A 13,379-nucleotide genomic window follows, 5' to 3' on the forward strand; every position below is an offset into this window, starting at 1 on the left:
ACCACAACAACAACAACAACAACAACAACAAAAAACCCCTAAATCCTCTCTGGCTGGAACTGAAGCCTTTAATCTTTCTAAAGACAATAGGCAGGTCTGAGGCCCTCATACTAAGGTGCTGGCCAACCAGGAAGGAAGCTGGGGGAAGGAAGTCTTCCTCCCAGGAGGTAATTGATTACTAACACTCTAGTTAGGTAGCACTGAGTGTGGAATCTCCATGAAAAGGAATCTGTCCGTGTCCCCCCCCCCCCCCACTTCCAGAGGAAAGTGCACAAAGCCTTTATTCTCCCCACTCCCTTAGAATTAACCAGTTAGGGCTTCCGTGTTCATGGGGCCAGACCTGAGCATTTGTAAGTAAAATCAAGGCAGAAGGATAGCTCAGAAGAAAAACAAATGGTAGGATTATCATTATTTATGTGTCCCCAAATTTAATAATCTTAAAAATCTAACAACAACAAAATCATGCTAAAGAAGGGCAATAATTTTGATGCATGAAGTTTAGAAAACCAAATTCACCAGGCTTAGGGACCAGGGGAAAGAAGGTGTAAGAGGTGAGAAGTCTGGGATCAACTAGGTTCTGCTTCTGAGCCCATGCCCCTGAACAAAACCCTGAACACCTATGTCTAAGGAGGTGGAACTACATGGCCTCTCAAGTGCTAGGGCCTTCCTGGTGAGGGAAGACTATTAACCACAATCTTCATCAGACCTTCCTCACCACTACAGGAAAACAACTGATGCTAAAAATTAAACCCCCATGGCACTAGAGAAGCAGGGAAATGAAATCCAAATTAAAAAGAAAAGGCATGGGATCTAAGTTTAGGGTTAGGTATTTCATTGAATTTCCAAGGCAAGCATAAGCACCAGCCGCACAGCAGGTACTTAATAAATGAATGGATGACAGGTGAACAAACTGATGGAAGGTCAGTCCTTCCCCAGTGGTGATGGACCTGGGGGCAAAGAAACCTGTAGATGAGTCCTGATCCATACCAACACAGTGAAGGAAGCAAAATTATAAGCCTTTCTTCCTGTGTAAAATGAAGATGATAATTCACAGGGTAATGAGGATGAAGTGAGAAAAAGCTCACTTCAGGGCCCAGCACATAGGAAGCACAGAATTTTGTGATCCTATTGTCTACTCTAAAGACTTCTCTGAGGAACAAGGAGGTTCTAGATGCTAGAAGTTTGCAGGCAGGAAATCTGTTAGCCTTCCACATTTCCACTGGACTCTGCACCTTGTCTCTGAGAGTGGGACCTCTTTCTCCTGGGACCCATGATGGGCTCCCAGGGACCCAAGGGTACCAAGATGAAGCCCCCAAGTTAGGTGGGCTTTATGAGGCCCGATTTCAACCCCTTTTGCACAGAAACCCAGCACAGTCTCGGCCTGTACCGCTGGGAGAAACGGGCCCAGACTTGAGAACTACAGGTGGGGTTGTTCTCACTCTCTACTGGGAGGATAGGGAAGTGGTAACTGAGGCCAGAGTTCCTGAACCTTTCAGTGAAGTCTGTGTGTTGACCTGGGAAGCCTCAGCTCTTTTAGAATTCCCAGGCCAGACCTGGTGACCCATTTGAATGCATTCAAGGCATTTGCACATGGAGACTTGTTGAAAGTAGCTGATTTTCATACAATCCGGAAAACAAGAGATTTTTCTAGCAACCCATGGGGATGCTCCTTGTTCTAAGTGAATGATTTCTGGTTTAAGGAAGGAGAAATTGTTTTTTAAAGGATTTATTTATTTTAGAAAGACCGAGACAGTGCGGGGCTGGGGAGGGGCAGAGAAAGAGCCTTAAGCAGATCCCACACTGGGGTTGGATCTCAGGACCCAACAACCTCAGCAGAAACCAAGAGTCCCATGCCTAACAGACTGTGCCACTCAGGCACCCCCAAGAAGAAATTTCAAACATCAGATTTTTCGTGGGCCTTTCCTTCTAACAGCATTTTCCCTTCCCAGTTTAGCTAATATTGATGCAGTCTATTAGTAGGAGTGTGACTATTAGCATATAAAGAAATTTTTGAAGTGTGCCTCTAAGGGAGCAATCAGAAACTGACTGCTCAGCCACAAAAAATAATATACAAGCCTAAGAACGTTGAGAGTTGCCTTTTGTAAAGTAGGGTTACCATGGGGAGGGCAAATCAGTTGAGCCCTCAAGAGCTCATTGGAGGACGCTGCATTTTTTCAGTTGAGAAGCTGCCCAATCTTCTCTAACCACTCCCCGCTTAAGAGGTCTCAGAAGACTTCAAAAACACGGCAAATGGAAATGTTCTGCAGTCTCCTTTGGGTTACCCAGGGCCGAATTTCCTCAGGCGGGGCAGGGGAAACGCAAATCAGCTTGGCACTGCGTATCTTTAACAAAACCCCTTGGGGATGAGGCTGTTGAAGGTCTCGAGGTGATTTCTCCCTAATATTTTTTGCTCTGAAAGAGTTCTCTGTAGTTCTCCGTACTTTTGTCTGCGCAAATTTCCCAGGTGGAGTCAGTCGTAGGCGTTAATAATCCGCATTAGTGACCACCAGAGACGGAAATCGCTAATTACTAAGTCCCCTTTGATCTCCCCCAGCCGTTTGGCTCCTGACACTGGAGGTTCCGGCATCTACGCTTTCTTAGAACTGTACCAGACTAGAGTGTTCAGACGTGCGATCTGCAGTTTAACGTGTGCGCCGAGATCCGGATCAGATTTTTAAGAATTTCCACAGACTCCCCAGATTTTAAAATCCAGCGGCTGAACTGGTGTGCGGCTGGAAGCTAACAAACGCCCACGCGCGCGGGTGTTTGATTAATTTTGGCAGCTGCGTACTTCTGCGCTTTAAATTTTGGGGGGCAGACTGGGGAAATAAACGATTTAAACTTTCATTGCACTGCCTGTCTCCCCTTCTCCATCGTCTGCTTTCGATTCGGTTGTGGGAAATGGAGTTTTCTTCTCTTTGCTAAAACTCTAATGTGATTCGGGATCATTTGCAAAAATGAACAAAAAAGTCACCGGCAAACGGGACGACTGGGGCAGAACGCTGATGGCAGACCCGGGGTGGGAGAAAAGGCCGGACCTCCGAGGATAATTAGAGGAGACCGCCTCCTCCCCGCCTGGTCTCCATGGTCCCCTTCATCTTCCAGGTAAGATGAATGGCCCTTCATCCATCATCCACAGCCAGCCTCCTCCCCCAGGCGAGCGGAGAATCTGCTTTCAGAAAAAACCTATTAGCCCCGAACTGGGCAGCTTTGTGGAGCCAACCGAGGCTCTCTATTGTGGCCTTTGTCTGCGGAATTTAAGCATTTACATAATGCACTAGCACCGAACTCCGAGCAGGGTTGGGACTCCGGGTGCGGAGCCTGGCCCGGACTTCGCGTCTACAGCTCCCTCATCCGGTTGCTCCAGCCGACCACCCTACCGGTTGCGCCTGGGTCACGCTGCAGGCGCTCTGGCAAGGAAAGCAGTGCCGCATCCGTACTTTGCCCACTCCCGGCGGCTGCGCTTTGAAAGCGGCAAGGTCTTGTTGGGTGAAACCACACAGGGTCCATCTGACCCTGAGGTCGGAGGAATAAACTTGATATGAATCTGGCTTTCCAGGCGGTCGTTGGGGGCTTCGCCGTTTTTCTGTTGACCGTTGAGAGCCGCGCGCTCAACGGTCACTGGTGCGTCCGAGCACAGAGGCGCCTTGGGTTCCAATCGCCAGAGCGCGGGATCTGGACTCGCGGGTCTCTAGGCGACCCGCGCGCCAACTGAGAGCAAACAGGATTCGGGCATATAAAAGGGAGGACGAAGATCCGCGGCGCGTGGGACTAGGTCTCCGGGTAATTTAGGAAGGATTCCGCATGCTTTGGAGAGGCGCACGCTTCGAAGAGGAAATGCAAACACTTTAGTAAGCCGAGGTCTCTGGGTATCCATCCCTTTAGAGGGAGGTGGTTCGGCTCAGAAATCTCGCCAGAGGGGACTTTTCCACCGAAAACTTTCTCGAAGTGCCCAGAATACGCCCAATCCAGACAGGTGCAGAAACTTTTGCCCTGCAGTGCCTCCGCCACTGCTCTAAACCACCGCTTAGAGGATGCAAGAGGTTGGGTCGCGAGTGCTAAGGGGGAACCTGCACCTGGAATCGGGTCTCCAGGAAGAACACCGCACCCAGGGGGCCCGCCAGCCCCCTTCCAAAGAACCCGCGCGCCCCTCGCGGCGAGCTGCGCTGGTAGCCTGGGCCCAATCAGCGCTGTCGTAGGGTCTGTGACGGCGTTCGGCCCCGCCCCCTTGACTGGGATAAAAGGCCTCAGAGAAGGCTTCAGCCCAGAGCTCCGCGCGCGGCCCTGCGCCCCGGCACGGCCCCCAGGTGGGTTTCGTGGGTTGTTGCTCTCAGCGCCGGTCCCACTGTCTCCGCGGTCTGCCGCGATCAGGTCCTCATTCTTCTCAGTCCTCACGGCGGGGCGGCCAAGCCAGTCTCCAGGATTCTCTCCTTTTCTTTTCGCTCCCCCTTCAAGGCAGCTGCAGTCCTCCGCGCACTGGGCCGTTGGCCTGCAGGTGAGCAGCAGCGCAGCGCCCCAGGCTGGCGAGCTCACCTACCCCGGCCCGTGCGCGACCGGCTGCGGTCCCCCCACAACGCAGCCTTTCCCCTGCAGGATGAAGAACCCGATGCTGGAGGCGCTGTCCCAATTGCTGGAGAAGCTGCTCCTCATCTCCAACTTTAAGCTCTTCAGTTCGGGCACCCCGGCCGAAGACAAGGCGAGGAATAATTTCTATGAGATCAGCTCTTTCCGCCGCGGCGACGTGCTGGAAGTGCCCCGGACCCACCTAACCCACTACGGCATCTACCTGGGCGACAACCGTGTTGCCCACATGATGCCCGACATCCTGTTGGCCCTGACCAGCGACAAGGGGCTCACGCAGAAGGTGGTCTCCAATAAGCGTCTCATTCTGGGCGTCATTGGCAGAGTAGCCAGCATCCGTGTGGACACAGTGGAGGACTTCGCCTACGGAGCCGACATCCTGGTCAATCACCTGGACAAGTCCCTCAAGAAGAAGGCGCTGCTCAACGAAGAGGTGGCGCAAAGGGCCGAGAAGCTGCTGGGCATGACTCCCTACAGCCTACTTTGGAACAACTGTGAGCACTTCGTAACCTACTGCAGATTCGGCACCCCGATCAGCCCCCAGGCGGACAAGGTACACGGGTGACTCGCCCGTGGGTTCGGTGGGGACCCCTTTTCCATCTCTAACTTTTTTCTAGGCTCTGGGATCAGGGATTGAGTTCTAGAATGAGTAACGGTCTCTGGTGTTCCTGAAGGAGGCCAAGTAAATAAATAGCGTTGTCCCTAGCAAGGTAACCTCAAAATGCGCTGTTAAAAAGTGTGGAAATACGGTCCCGCTGGCAGCGATTCTAAATCTACGCAGTTATTGTTGCAGAGGTCCTCAGGGTGTCCACCCAGCGTCGTCGAAATGACAAAAGGGCAGGTCGGAGATGGGGGGGGGGGGTTGAGAGAAAATCTGTCGTTTTGTGCTTGCAAATTTTCCCAAGAATTGCAATCGAAGAAAGGCGTTCATCGTTTGTATTTTATCTATAACCCTGTGTACAAATTGTTGTGCCTTTAAAATTAAGGAAACATGCAGGTTTCTCGGTCTTTAAGCTGCACAGTGAATTCCCTTTGCTTAATATAAACTATCATAATTCCCAGTAGGAAGACCTCCCTGGTAGATCCCTTATTCTTGTGTCTGGCTTCAGAGAATTTATTTCCTTGGTATTCTGAATTCTTTTCCTTGAAGGCTTTAATCCCCATCTAGACTTCCTCATTGTTAGGCATCCTTCAACCCTTAGCTCCAAAGGTGGGATTGTTTATGGATTCCTCAAAGATCAAAACAATTGGTTTTCAAGAAGGTCCATTCAATGTTGTAATTTTTATGGGCACTTAAAAATAAAACCAGTATTAGCATTGACGATGATTAAATTACAAATCCAAAGGGGTGGAGGAGATGCATTTTTTATTTCCTTTTGAAACCTCTTAACTTAAAGATAGTTGACTTTCTAAGCCTGCAACTGCTTTTGCAATTAGATGCTTTCTCAGTCTTTGATGTAGTTGTTAGTTTATTGTTAATGTTCATTCTTAAGTGAAACCTGGGCCATCACCTAATGAGCTTCACATTTTAGCCTTCATGTTTAGATACTTTATGGACCAAAAGAATGAGTCCATGCAACTGATTTTGTATTGCTCCACATCTTGATGAATTTTTTGACCATATGGAGAAATCTTTCTTTCATCTGTGGCAGAACATACAAATTCTATGCTTTTTATACATTGGTCTATGAAACTCCTGATAGATTATTTATAGAGCTACACCAGACTCAAGCTAGGAATTCTTTTCTAAGTAAAATAAAAATATAGTTAGAGCAGTGTGCAATGATTTAAGAATCACAGCCCCAGTCCAGGCCTGATTAGAAATGAACTTCACTACATTTGCAAACAGTGGCTCAAAAAGTGTACAAAAGGAAACATGCCAGATTTACTTAGGAACCAAGCAAATTATTTCTCTAAGGAAAAACAGTATTTCTATCCAGTAATTAGGAGTTACCCTTTCATGGAACACATATAGCACTGTATTCTATATTTTGACCAAAAAAAAAAAAGTGCTTTTTTTTGAGGTAGTAAAATATTTAGTCTGCATAAATAACTAGCTGGAGTCGTTTTTCATCTTTGGAAACTTTGTAAGGTTTTACAGAAGTAAAGAAGTGTTTTAATTGCTGTTGCTGCATAGCACCTCTTGTGAAACGGAGTTTTTGTCTCCACTTTGAATGGTGTAACAAACAATTTGGCCAGAGTAGATTTCCTGGCGGGGGGGGGGGGGGGGGGACCCATCCCAAATTTTCCAATTCTAAGAACTGTTTTTTTGAACATGCCTTGAGAGAAGTAGGTCATTAATACTGGAGGAGGACTGGTTTCTTCTTTTCAGAGATGTAAGGGATTACTTGATGCAGGGTCTGATTGCTGGGTTCTCCGTCTATGTAGACAACTGGAAGCATAATACTGAGAGTTGTAAGTTGTCTCTTAGTTAAGTGTGAGTTTATAAACACTCTGAAGAGCACTTTCCCTCATGAAAGCACTGCAACTAATTGGAAAATAAATTGGAAGAAAACATTTTGCTTTTTTGTAGCGTGAAGCTCTTTAAACAAGTGTAGAAATCATAAAATTAAGGGAGTTTTATATTACTATTAACAATTTCAGTATTTTGGAAACTATAAAGCCCTTTAGTTACTATTGCTATGCTTTATGCTTTTTCAACTCCCCTTCTTCTTCTTCTTCTTCTTCTTCTTCTTCTTCTTCTTCTTCTTCTTCTTCTTCTTCTTCTTTTTAATTGCTGGTCATGCTTTTCATTGTTAAAAAATTAACGCAAATACCCCTTTTAATTTTGGGGGTCTCAGTGCTCAGAAAGTGCCCCTACAGGCTTCTTCACACCTTCCAGCAATGCAGGACATTTCCTCCTGTTGAGCACCACTAGACTAGAGATGCATTCTGAGCTAATGGCCAAGTGAACAAGAACAGGACATAGAAATAAGACACTCCTTGGGAAAAATCTGCTTTTGGGGAAAGGAGTCCACAATGATTCCCTGTTTTCCTTAATTAACAATTACTGGGGAAAAAGACAAAAGGACATAACTGTATGGAGACAGCTTACTCATTTACCTAAATGCATATCTTCCCATTATTTGCCAAGCACTTTTCCCATTGTCCTGAAAACTTCATTTAGTTTGATCCTCACCACTTTAAGATTGTATATTTGGGGTCAGTGTTTTTGTTCAGCAGAAAGAGACAAATCATCTGTTTGACATGTAAGAAAAACAGCATCTGGATAACTAACAGGAAGTTTCGTATTTGTATTTGTATAAAAGTATGGATAGAGGCAACCTTACAGTCAAGGTAGTGCATTAAAATATATTGGGCTTGTATAGTCTGTCCATTAAGAACTTAGAAACCTAGCTGTCCAGGACTGTATAGGACACCCTCAAAACATATACAATGTCATGTCTAGAAAAGGAGCTTAAAACTAGTATGAGTAGTGAAAGTCACACATAAAAGCAGTTCATTGATAAATTTTGCCCAGACAGTGATGAGGTAGAGATAATTGTCAACAGATGTAGCAGTAATAATAATCACCATAATGCCTTACATTTATGCAGCATGTAGAAGAATACAGAGTACTTTTGCATTAAAGATCTCATTTGATCCTCACAACAACCTCCTTATTCCCATGGAGGAGAAGAGGGTAGTCTGGACAAGTTAAATGATTTACATGAGATTTACTGGAGCTAACAAGAGTTGAGCCAGGACTCAAACATAAGCCATCATTTCTGAGTGCATTAAATTTTTAAAGAAAAACAATTTCACATATTAGAAGAATGGTTTCCTCAGAGGCATTTATTTATCTCCAGCAGCCAATTTTATGTCACATAACTGATTGAATTTAATTTACTCAGGGAATGGGATATGACCAAAAAAATTAGACTTTCTATGCCTTTAGATTTTGAGATTTATGAAGAACATTTTCACTGGTATCATCAAATTTTCAAATGTGAGTTGTAGGAATTGAATTCACCAATAATAATAAGCTAAATTTTATCACTCAAGATTAGAGATTCCTATGCTTAGGTAATTTTAGAATATGTTATTGTTATTGAAAGGCAATTTAAAATTTTAATCTTTAATACCAAATAACTTTTATATGGTTACTGTAGTTTTCTATAAAAATTCTGTATTTAGAAATTGTCATTATGAACCTCGTTGCCTGAAGCATCATTTCAGTCACTTATGGGATGTGGCACCAAGAAACTGAACTACTTACATCTTAAATACTTTCCAAAGTCATTAAGAGCAATTCTAGTTTTTCTATTAGACAGAAAAATAGGTGAGAAAATTATGCTTTACTATTTGGTATAGGTGATTCTTCTTAGGTTCAGCCCCTTTTCTAATATTCTTAAATTTTATTTTCTAGTTCTGTGAGAATGTGAAGATAATTATCCGTGATCAAAGAAGTGTTCTCGCTTCGGCGGTCTTGGGATTGGCATCTATATTCTGTCTGGGCTTGGCGTCGTATACTACCCTTCCTGCAATTTTTATCCCATTCTTCTTATGGATGGCTGGCTAACTTCATATCCCCGTGTCAGTGTGTGTATTCTGTGTGTAAATATGTTTATATTTATAGAGCACAAGTCAGTATATGCATCGTCTAGAAAAATGTGACCTGTAACACTGTGTTCTGGATAAAAATGTGACTAAGAATCATGCAAAGTGCTTACTGTGTAAGCCCAAGAACAAAGGCTTTCTCAATCTTCAGGCAGTTCCATTTTAAAGCCCTGTGCAGATCTTGGAAACATGGCAACTTGTGATAGAAGTCATCCTTCCAAGGGAACCAGCCAGTAAGATGATGGCCACAGGAGATTATTTTTTCTCCTGTAATCATGGTTCTCCATTAGGCCTGAATTTGAAGATTAGAAGACTTACTGAATGAGCCCACTAACTTCATTGTAAATTTATTCTGTTTCATCGAAAACCTTACATTAAACTAAAAGAATTTCCCTTGTTCAGATGAAAACATGTTTGGTGATGGTAAAAACAAAAAACAAAAAACAAAAAAACATAATCTTTTTTTTTTCATGTATTATATATAATTCCCAATAAGTCAAAAGTATTTTTATTACTTGAAACCATGTTGTAAAGTTGGAGTTTAATGATAAAGTAACTTACTAGAACTATAGAAACCTATGTTTTCCTGCAGAAATAAGCTAGTATAGCATCAGTTGAACAATTTGATTTGGATTTACTTACCCAGAAACTTGACATTTGTTATTTTTTTTTCCTTTTATGTGTCACTGTGGTGATATTAAACCACTCTGAGAGGTAAAAAGATACAGGATTGAAGTAATTTGGATACTTAGAGAGTGTATGTGCCAATTAAATATGCAAATGTACACATTTACACAGACTGATGAGAGACAAACATTCTTGATTGCTTTATAATACAGTGTGGTTGCCAGAGAGCATTTGTAGAAGTGATGTAAAAACAAGTTTAGTCTGTTTTCTTAGACCTTGCATCCACAGTATAACTTTCATATATGTCATTGGATGGTTTACCTTTTAAAGCACTTACTAATGTATTGTATAATTTTTAAAAGTCCTCAGATTTGTCTTCTAACAGATTTATTAATTTCATTGCAAAGTGTAGTTTCCATCCTTTAAAGAAGGATGCCCCAAGGAAATTACTGTTAGAAGTAATTTCTGAGTGTCTTAGTGTCACCAGGTGTGTAAATCGATTACACTGAGGCTGTCTTAATATCACGGTTGAGATGTAGCACTGTTAAAGACAGCATTCAAATACTTTGTAGAATTACCAAATTATAAAAATTAGGCCACAAGCTAGACTTGCATTTCAAGTATTAAAATTGCTTTTTAAGCTATCAAGAATCACAAGATAATGAGTCACATTATGAGTGATATGGGGAAGTTGAGTCGGTTACTCAGTGATCTAATCAGAACAAATTTAAGAGCAGATTTTAGTGTAACTATTGTTTTACTACCACTAATTTACAACAAATTCAGTTGGAGTTTAATAATAATTAAACTTCGGGGCACCTGGGTGGCTCAGTGGGTTAAGCCTCTGCCTCCGGCTCAGGTTATGATCTCAGGGTCCTGGGATTGAGTCCCGCCTCGGGCTCTCTGCTCGGCGGGGAGCCTGCTTCCCCTTCTCTCTCTGCCTGCCTCTCTGCCTACTTGTGATCTCTCTCTCTGTAAAATAAATAATTAAAAAAAAATAATTAAACTTTGTGTTTAATAACTTAAAATGTTTTAAATAGTCAAAACACGAAATGGCAACACCACAGAATAAAGGTTATCTGGGCCTATTCCAACCACTTAAATTTATCTTAAGTATGTGTACATGAAAGCAACCACTATGAGAACTCCCTTGTATTAGTGGTTTTTCCCTGACTGTATATTACCTTTGTAGCAACTGTTTAAATAAATTGATTTTTTAAACATATGGTGTCCTGCTAAATAATGTTAAATGTTAAAATTTTTTAAACATATGGTGTCCTGCTTTTTTGCAGACTTCAGTATGTCAGGTAGCAAAACCCACTGCCTGATGTTAAATCTGTGTTCACAGATAATAATCCCTTATTAAATGCTAAGGGAAGTATTAAGGTTAGAATTAACATAATTAGTTTTACTTCATATGCTTAAAGTAAGATCCAGTTCCTCATTCATTTGAGTGCTCATTATATGCCAGGCACTGACCTGTTGTAATTTCAGGGTCTAGAATTAATATTACATTTGAACTACTCGTATCAGAGTATATACAGTGCTCAGGGAATACAGGGGAAGAAGCATTTAAATCTCCCCAAAGTTCAGAGAAATCAGAAGTAGGCAATGCTAGCATTAGGCTGAGAAGTAGTATGAGGTGATTTTATCACACTGATGTGTTCTGCTATTTACAGGAAGAGGAAACTGGAAAGAAGCATTTATCCAGTACCCCACAACACTAGAATCTATTGAACTTAGGACAGAGGAAAGTGTTGGTGAGCTCAGTTTGATGAGTTGCTTAACAAGGTAGAAGCAGCACAGATCCCTGATTTGTGGTTGTGGAAGAAACTGAGCCATTCCTGTGTCTCTGATGAATATCTCTGGGCTTCATTACTTAAGATTCATCCTTAGGATTCTGCAAGTCCCTTACAGTTCTAAATTTCCCTTCTAACTTGTGAAATGGTAAGTAGTGTCTAAGGCAGCTTTTTGGTGCTTGTTTTGTTGCCATATGTAGATGAAGGCCAAAGAACTAGCTGGGGCTAAGATGAAATAATGTCTCCAGTACTTGGCAGGTAATAGGAATGAAAAGAAGCAGACGTGGACCTCAAAGTTTAGGGCCTCATTGACACAGAAGCAGTACGTCTGTAATAGAGCTGGTTTAAAGCACAGAAAATGACCTGGTTAGTTTTAACCAATAGGGCCAAAATTATAGGGATGTGTACTAGGACTTGGAAACGGGATGTTTTCCAAGGGGAGAGATTTGGGTAGGGCATTCTACGTAGCAGGAACAGTATGAGCGAATGCAGGAAAACTACCCATTCCTTGTTTAGCACCCAAGTGGGAGGCACTCAACTGTTCATTGACTGAAGCATAGAACTGCATGGGGCAGTCAGGCATAGGCACGTGGTTCACAGGCTAGCGTAGAGCAAGGCTGATGAGGAGAGGTGTTGGAAAAAGAGAGCAAAGATTAGGTGGGTACAAGTTTTGTGCAGACCAAGAAGTTTGGATTTTATGAACAGGCAGTGGAGGTTTGAGTTCAGCAAGGTAATTCCCAAAAGTATAGAGGAAGGAGGGAGCATGGGGCAAGACAGGACAAAGGACTCTCTTAGGAGACTAGTTATGGTCCCTAATCTCTCAAATCAGGGCCTGTAATTGTGAGGGTGGGGAGCAAACATGTCAAGAAACTGTCAGCAGAGGAGCCAAATCCTTCTATTTGACTCATGAGTAACTGTTTGTGGAGTGTCAGGGAGGAGTCATGCATCCCTTCCTGCCAAAAAATCTGTTCCTGAAATAGAACTTCATGTGGTAACTGTATGCATTTTGGATATTTCAGAACTTTATTCTGCTAGTTCTGTGTCTTTGCAAGGACAAGCAAAGAAGTGCAGATTTGTTGTTTAATTTTTTTTTTCAGAATAGAGATATATTTCTTATTTTTCCATTTCTATTTCATACTACTGCTGAAAGGAGTTTTCCAGTGATAACACAATTACGCCAATGGCAAAATTTTGTGATAGATGAGAAGCATATAAGAAATGATGATTGCCAATATTATGTTTTATATAATCTGTTTAGAGAATTTTGTCTAACCTATATCTGTTAGCTCAACTAGTTTTATATTTGGTTTATATGTATATGAAATAAAATCAATTTTATATGCTGTCCTCTCTTGTCTTTGAATTTGATACACATAAATGTTTTTCTGAGCATGGTAGCCTGAGAATTTTGTCTTTCAAGGCTTCCTTTACTGAACATAATTGGCTTTACATATTTGAAATTATAACTATGGGGATCTGCTTCCAGATTGATATGATTTATGTTATCCACATCCGGAAGCCGATCTTGATTATGTAGAAAAAGTTTCTGTGTATATTAAATAACAACTCTCTCCATTCCACAAAGCCAAGCAGCAACAGCACAAAGAGCCATGCACATGAACTCAGTCACCAGATATTTAACCCTGCTAGTGTGGCTGCCATTTTCCTCTGGCTGAGTGGAGCAGGAGTGTGAGTAGGACGAAATCTCAGGGTCGGTTTTGAGATACATTTACCGTATTGTAAAGAACCACAGTGGTTGCTGAGCCAAACCCTTAAACATCTAACCACATTTCAGACATGGAAAATCAGGCA

At 42.7% G+C, this 13,379-nt stretch overlaps 1 protein-coding gene across 3 annotated transcripts; it reads left to right on the forward strand.

Moving 5' to 3' along the window:
- Positions 1–1,651: 1,651 nt before the first annotated feature.
- LRAT (lecithin retinol acyltransferase) lies at positions 1,652–12,914 on the forward strand. Of its 3 annotated transcripts, none has more exons than XM_082728762.1 (3): positions 1,652–3,105; positions 4,594–5,134; positions 8,951–12,914. In XM_082728762.1, the coding sequence occupies exons 2-3, from the start codon at positions 4,595–4,597 to the stop codon at positions 9,101–9,103; spliced, it is 693 nt and encodes a 230-aa protein (XP_082584888.1). In that variant the 5' UTR covers positions 1,652–3,105; position 4,594; the 3' UTR covers positions 9,104–12,914. The 3 variants fall into 3 exon arrangements, with proteins under 3 accessions (XP_082584888.1, XP_082584886.1, XP_082584887.1); XM_082728761.1 differs by lacking the exon at positions 1,652–3,105 and adding an exon at positions 4,225–4,307; XM_082728760.1 differs by lacking the exon at positions 1,652–3,105 and having other exon boundaries at positions 3,792–5,134.
- The last annotated feature ends 465 nt before the right edge of the window (positions 12,915–13,379 follow it).

Source organism: Mustela nivalis (assembly GCF_964662115.1).
Source record: "Mustela nivalis genome assembly, chromosome: 4".
In the NCBI taxonomy this organism is placed as follows: Eukaryota; Metazoa; Chordata; class Mammalia; order Carnivora; family Mustelidae; genus Mustela; species Mustela nivalis.

Coding starts and splice junctions, on each gene's coding strand:
- LRAT (XM_082728762.1), top strand. CDS start 4,595: ATGAAGAACCCGATGCTGGAGGCGCTGTCCCAATTGCTGGAGAAGCTG. Junction 5,135..8,950: donor TCAGCCCCCAGGCGGACAAG/GTACACGGGTGA, acceptor TTTATTTTCTAG/TTCTGTGAGAATGTGAAGAT.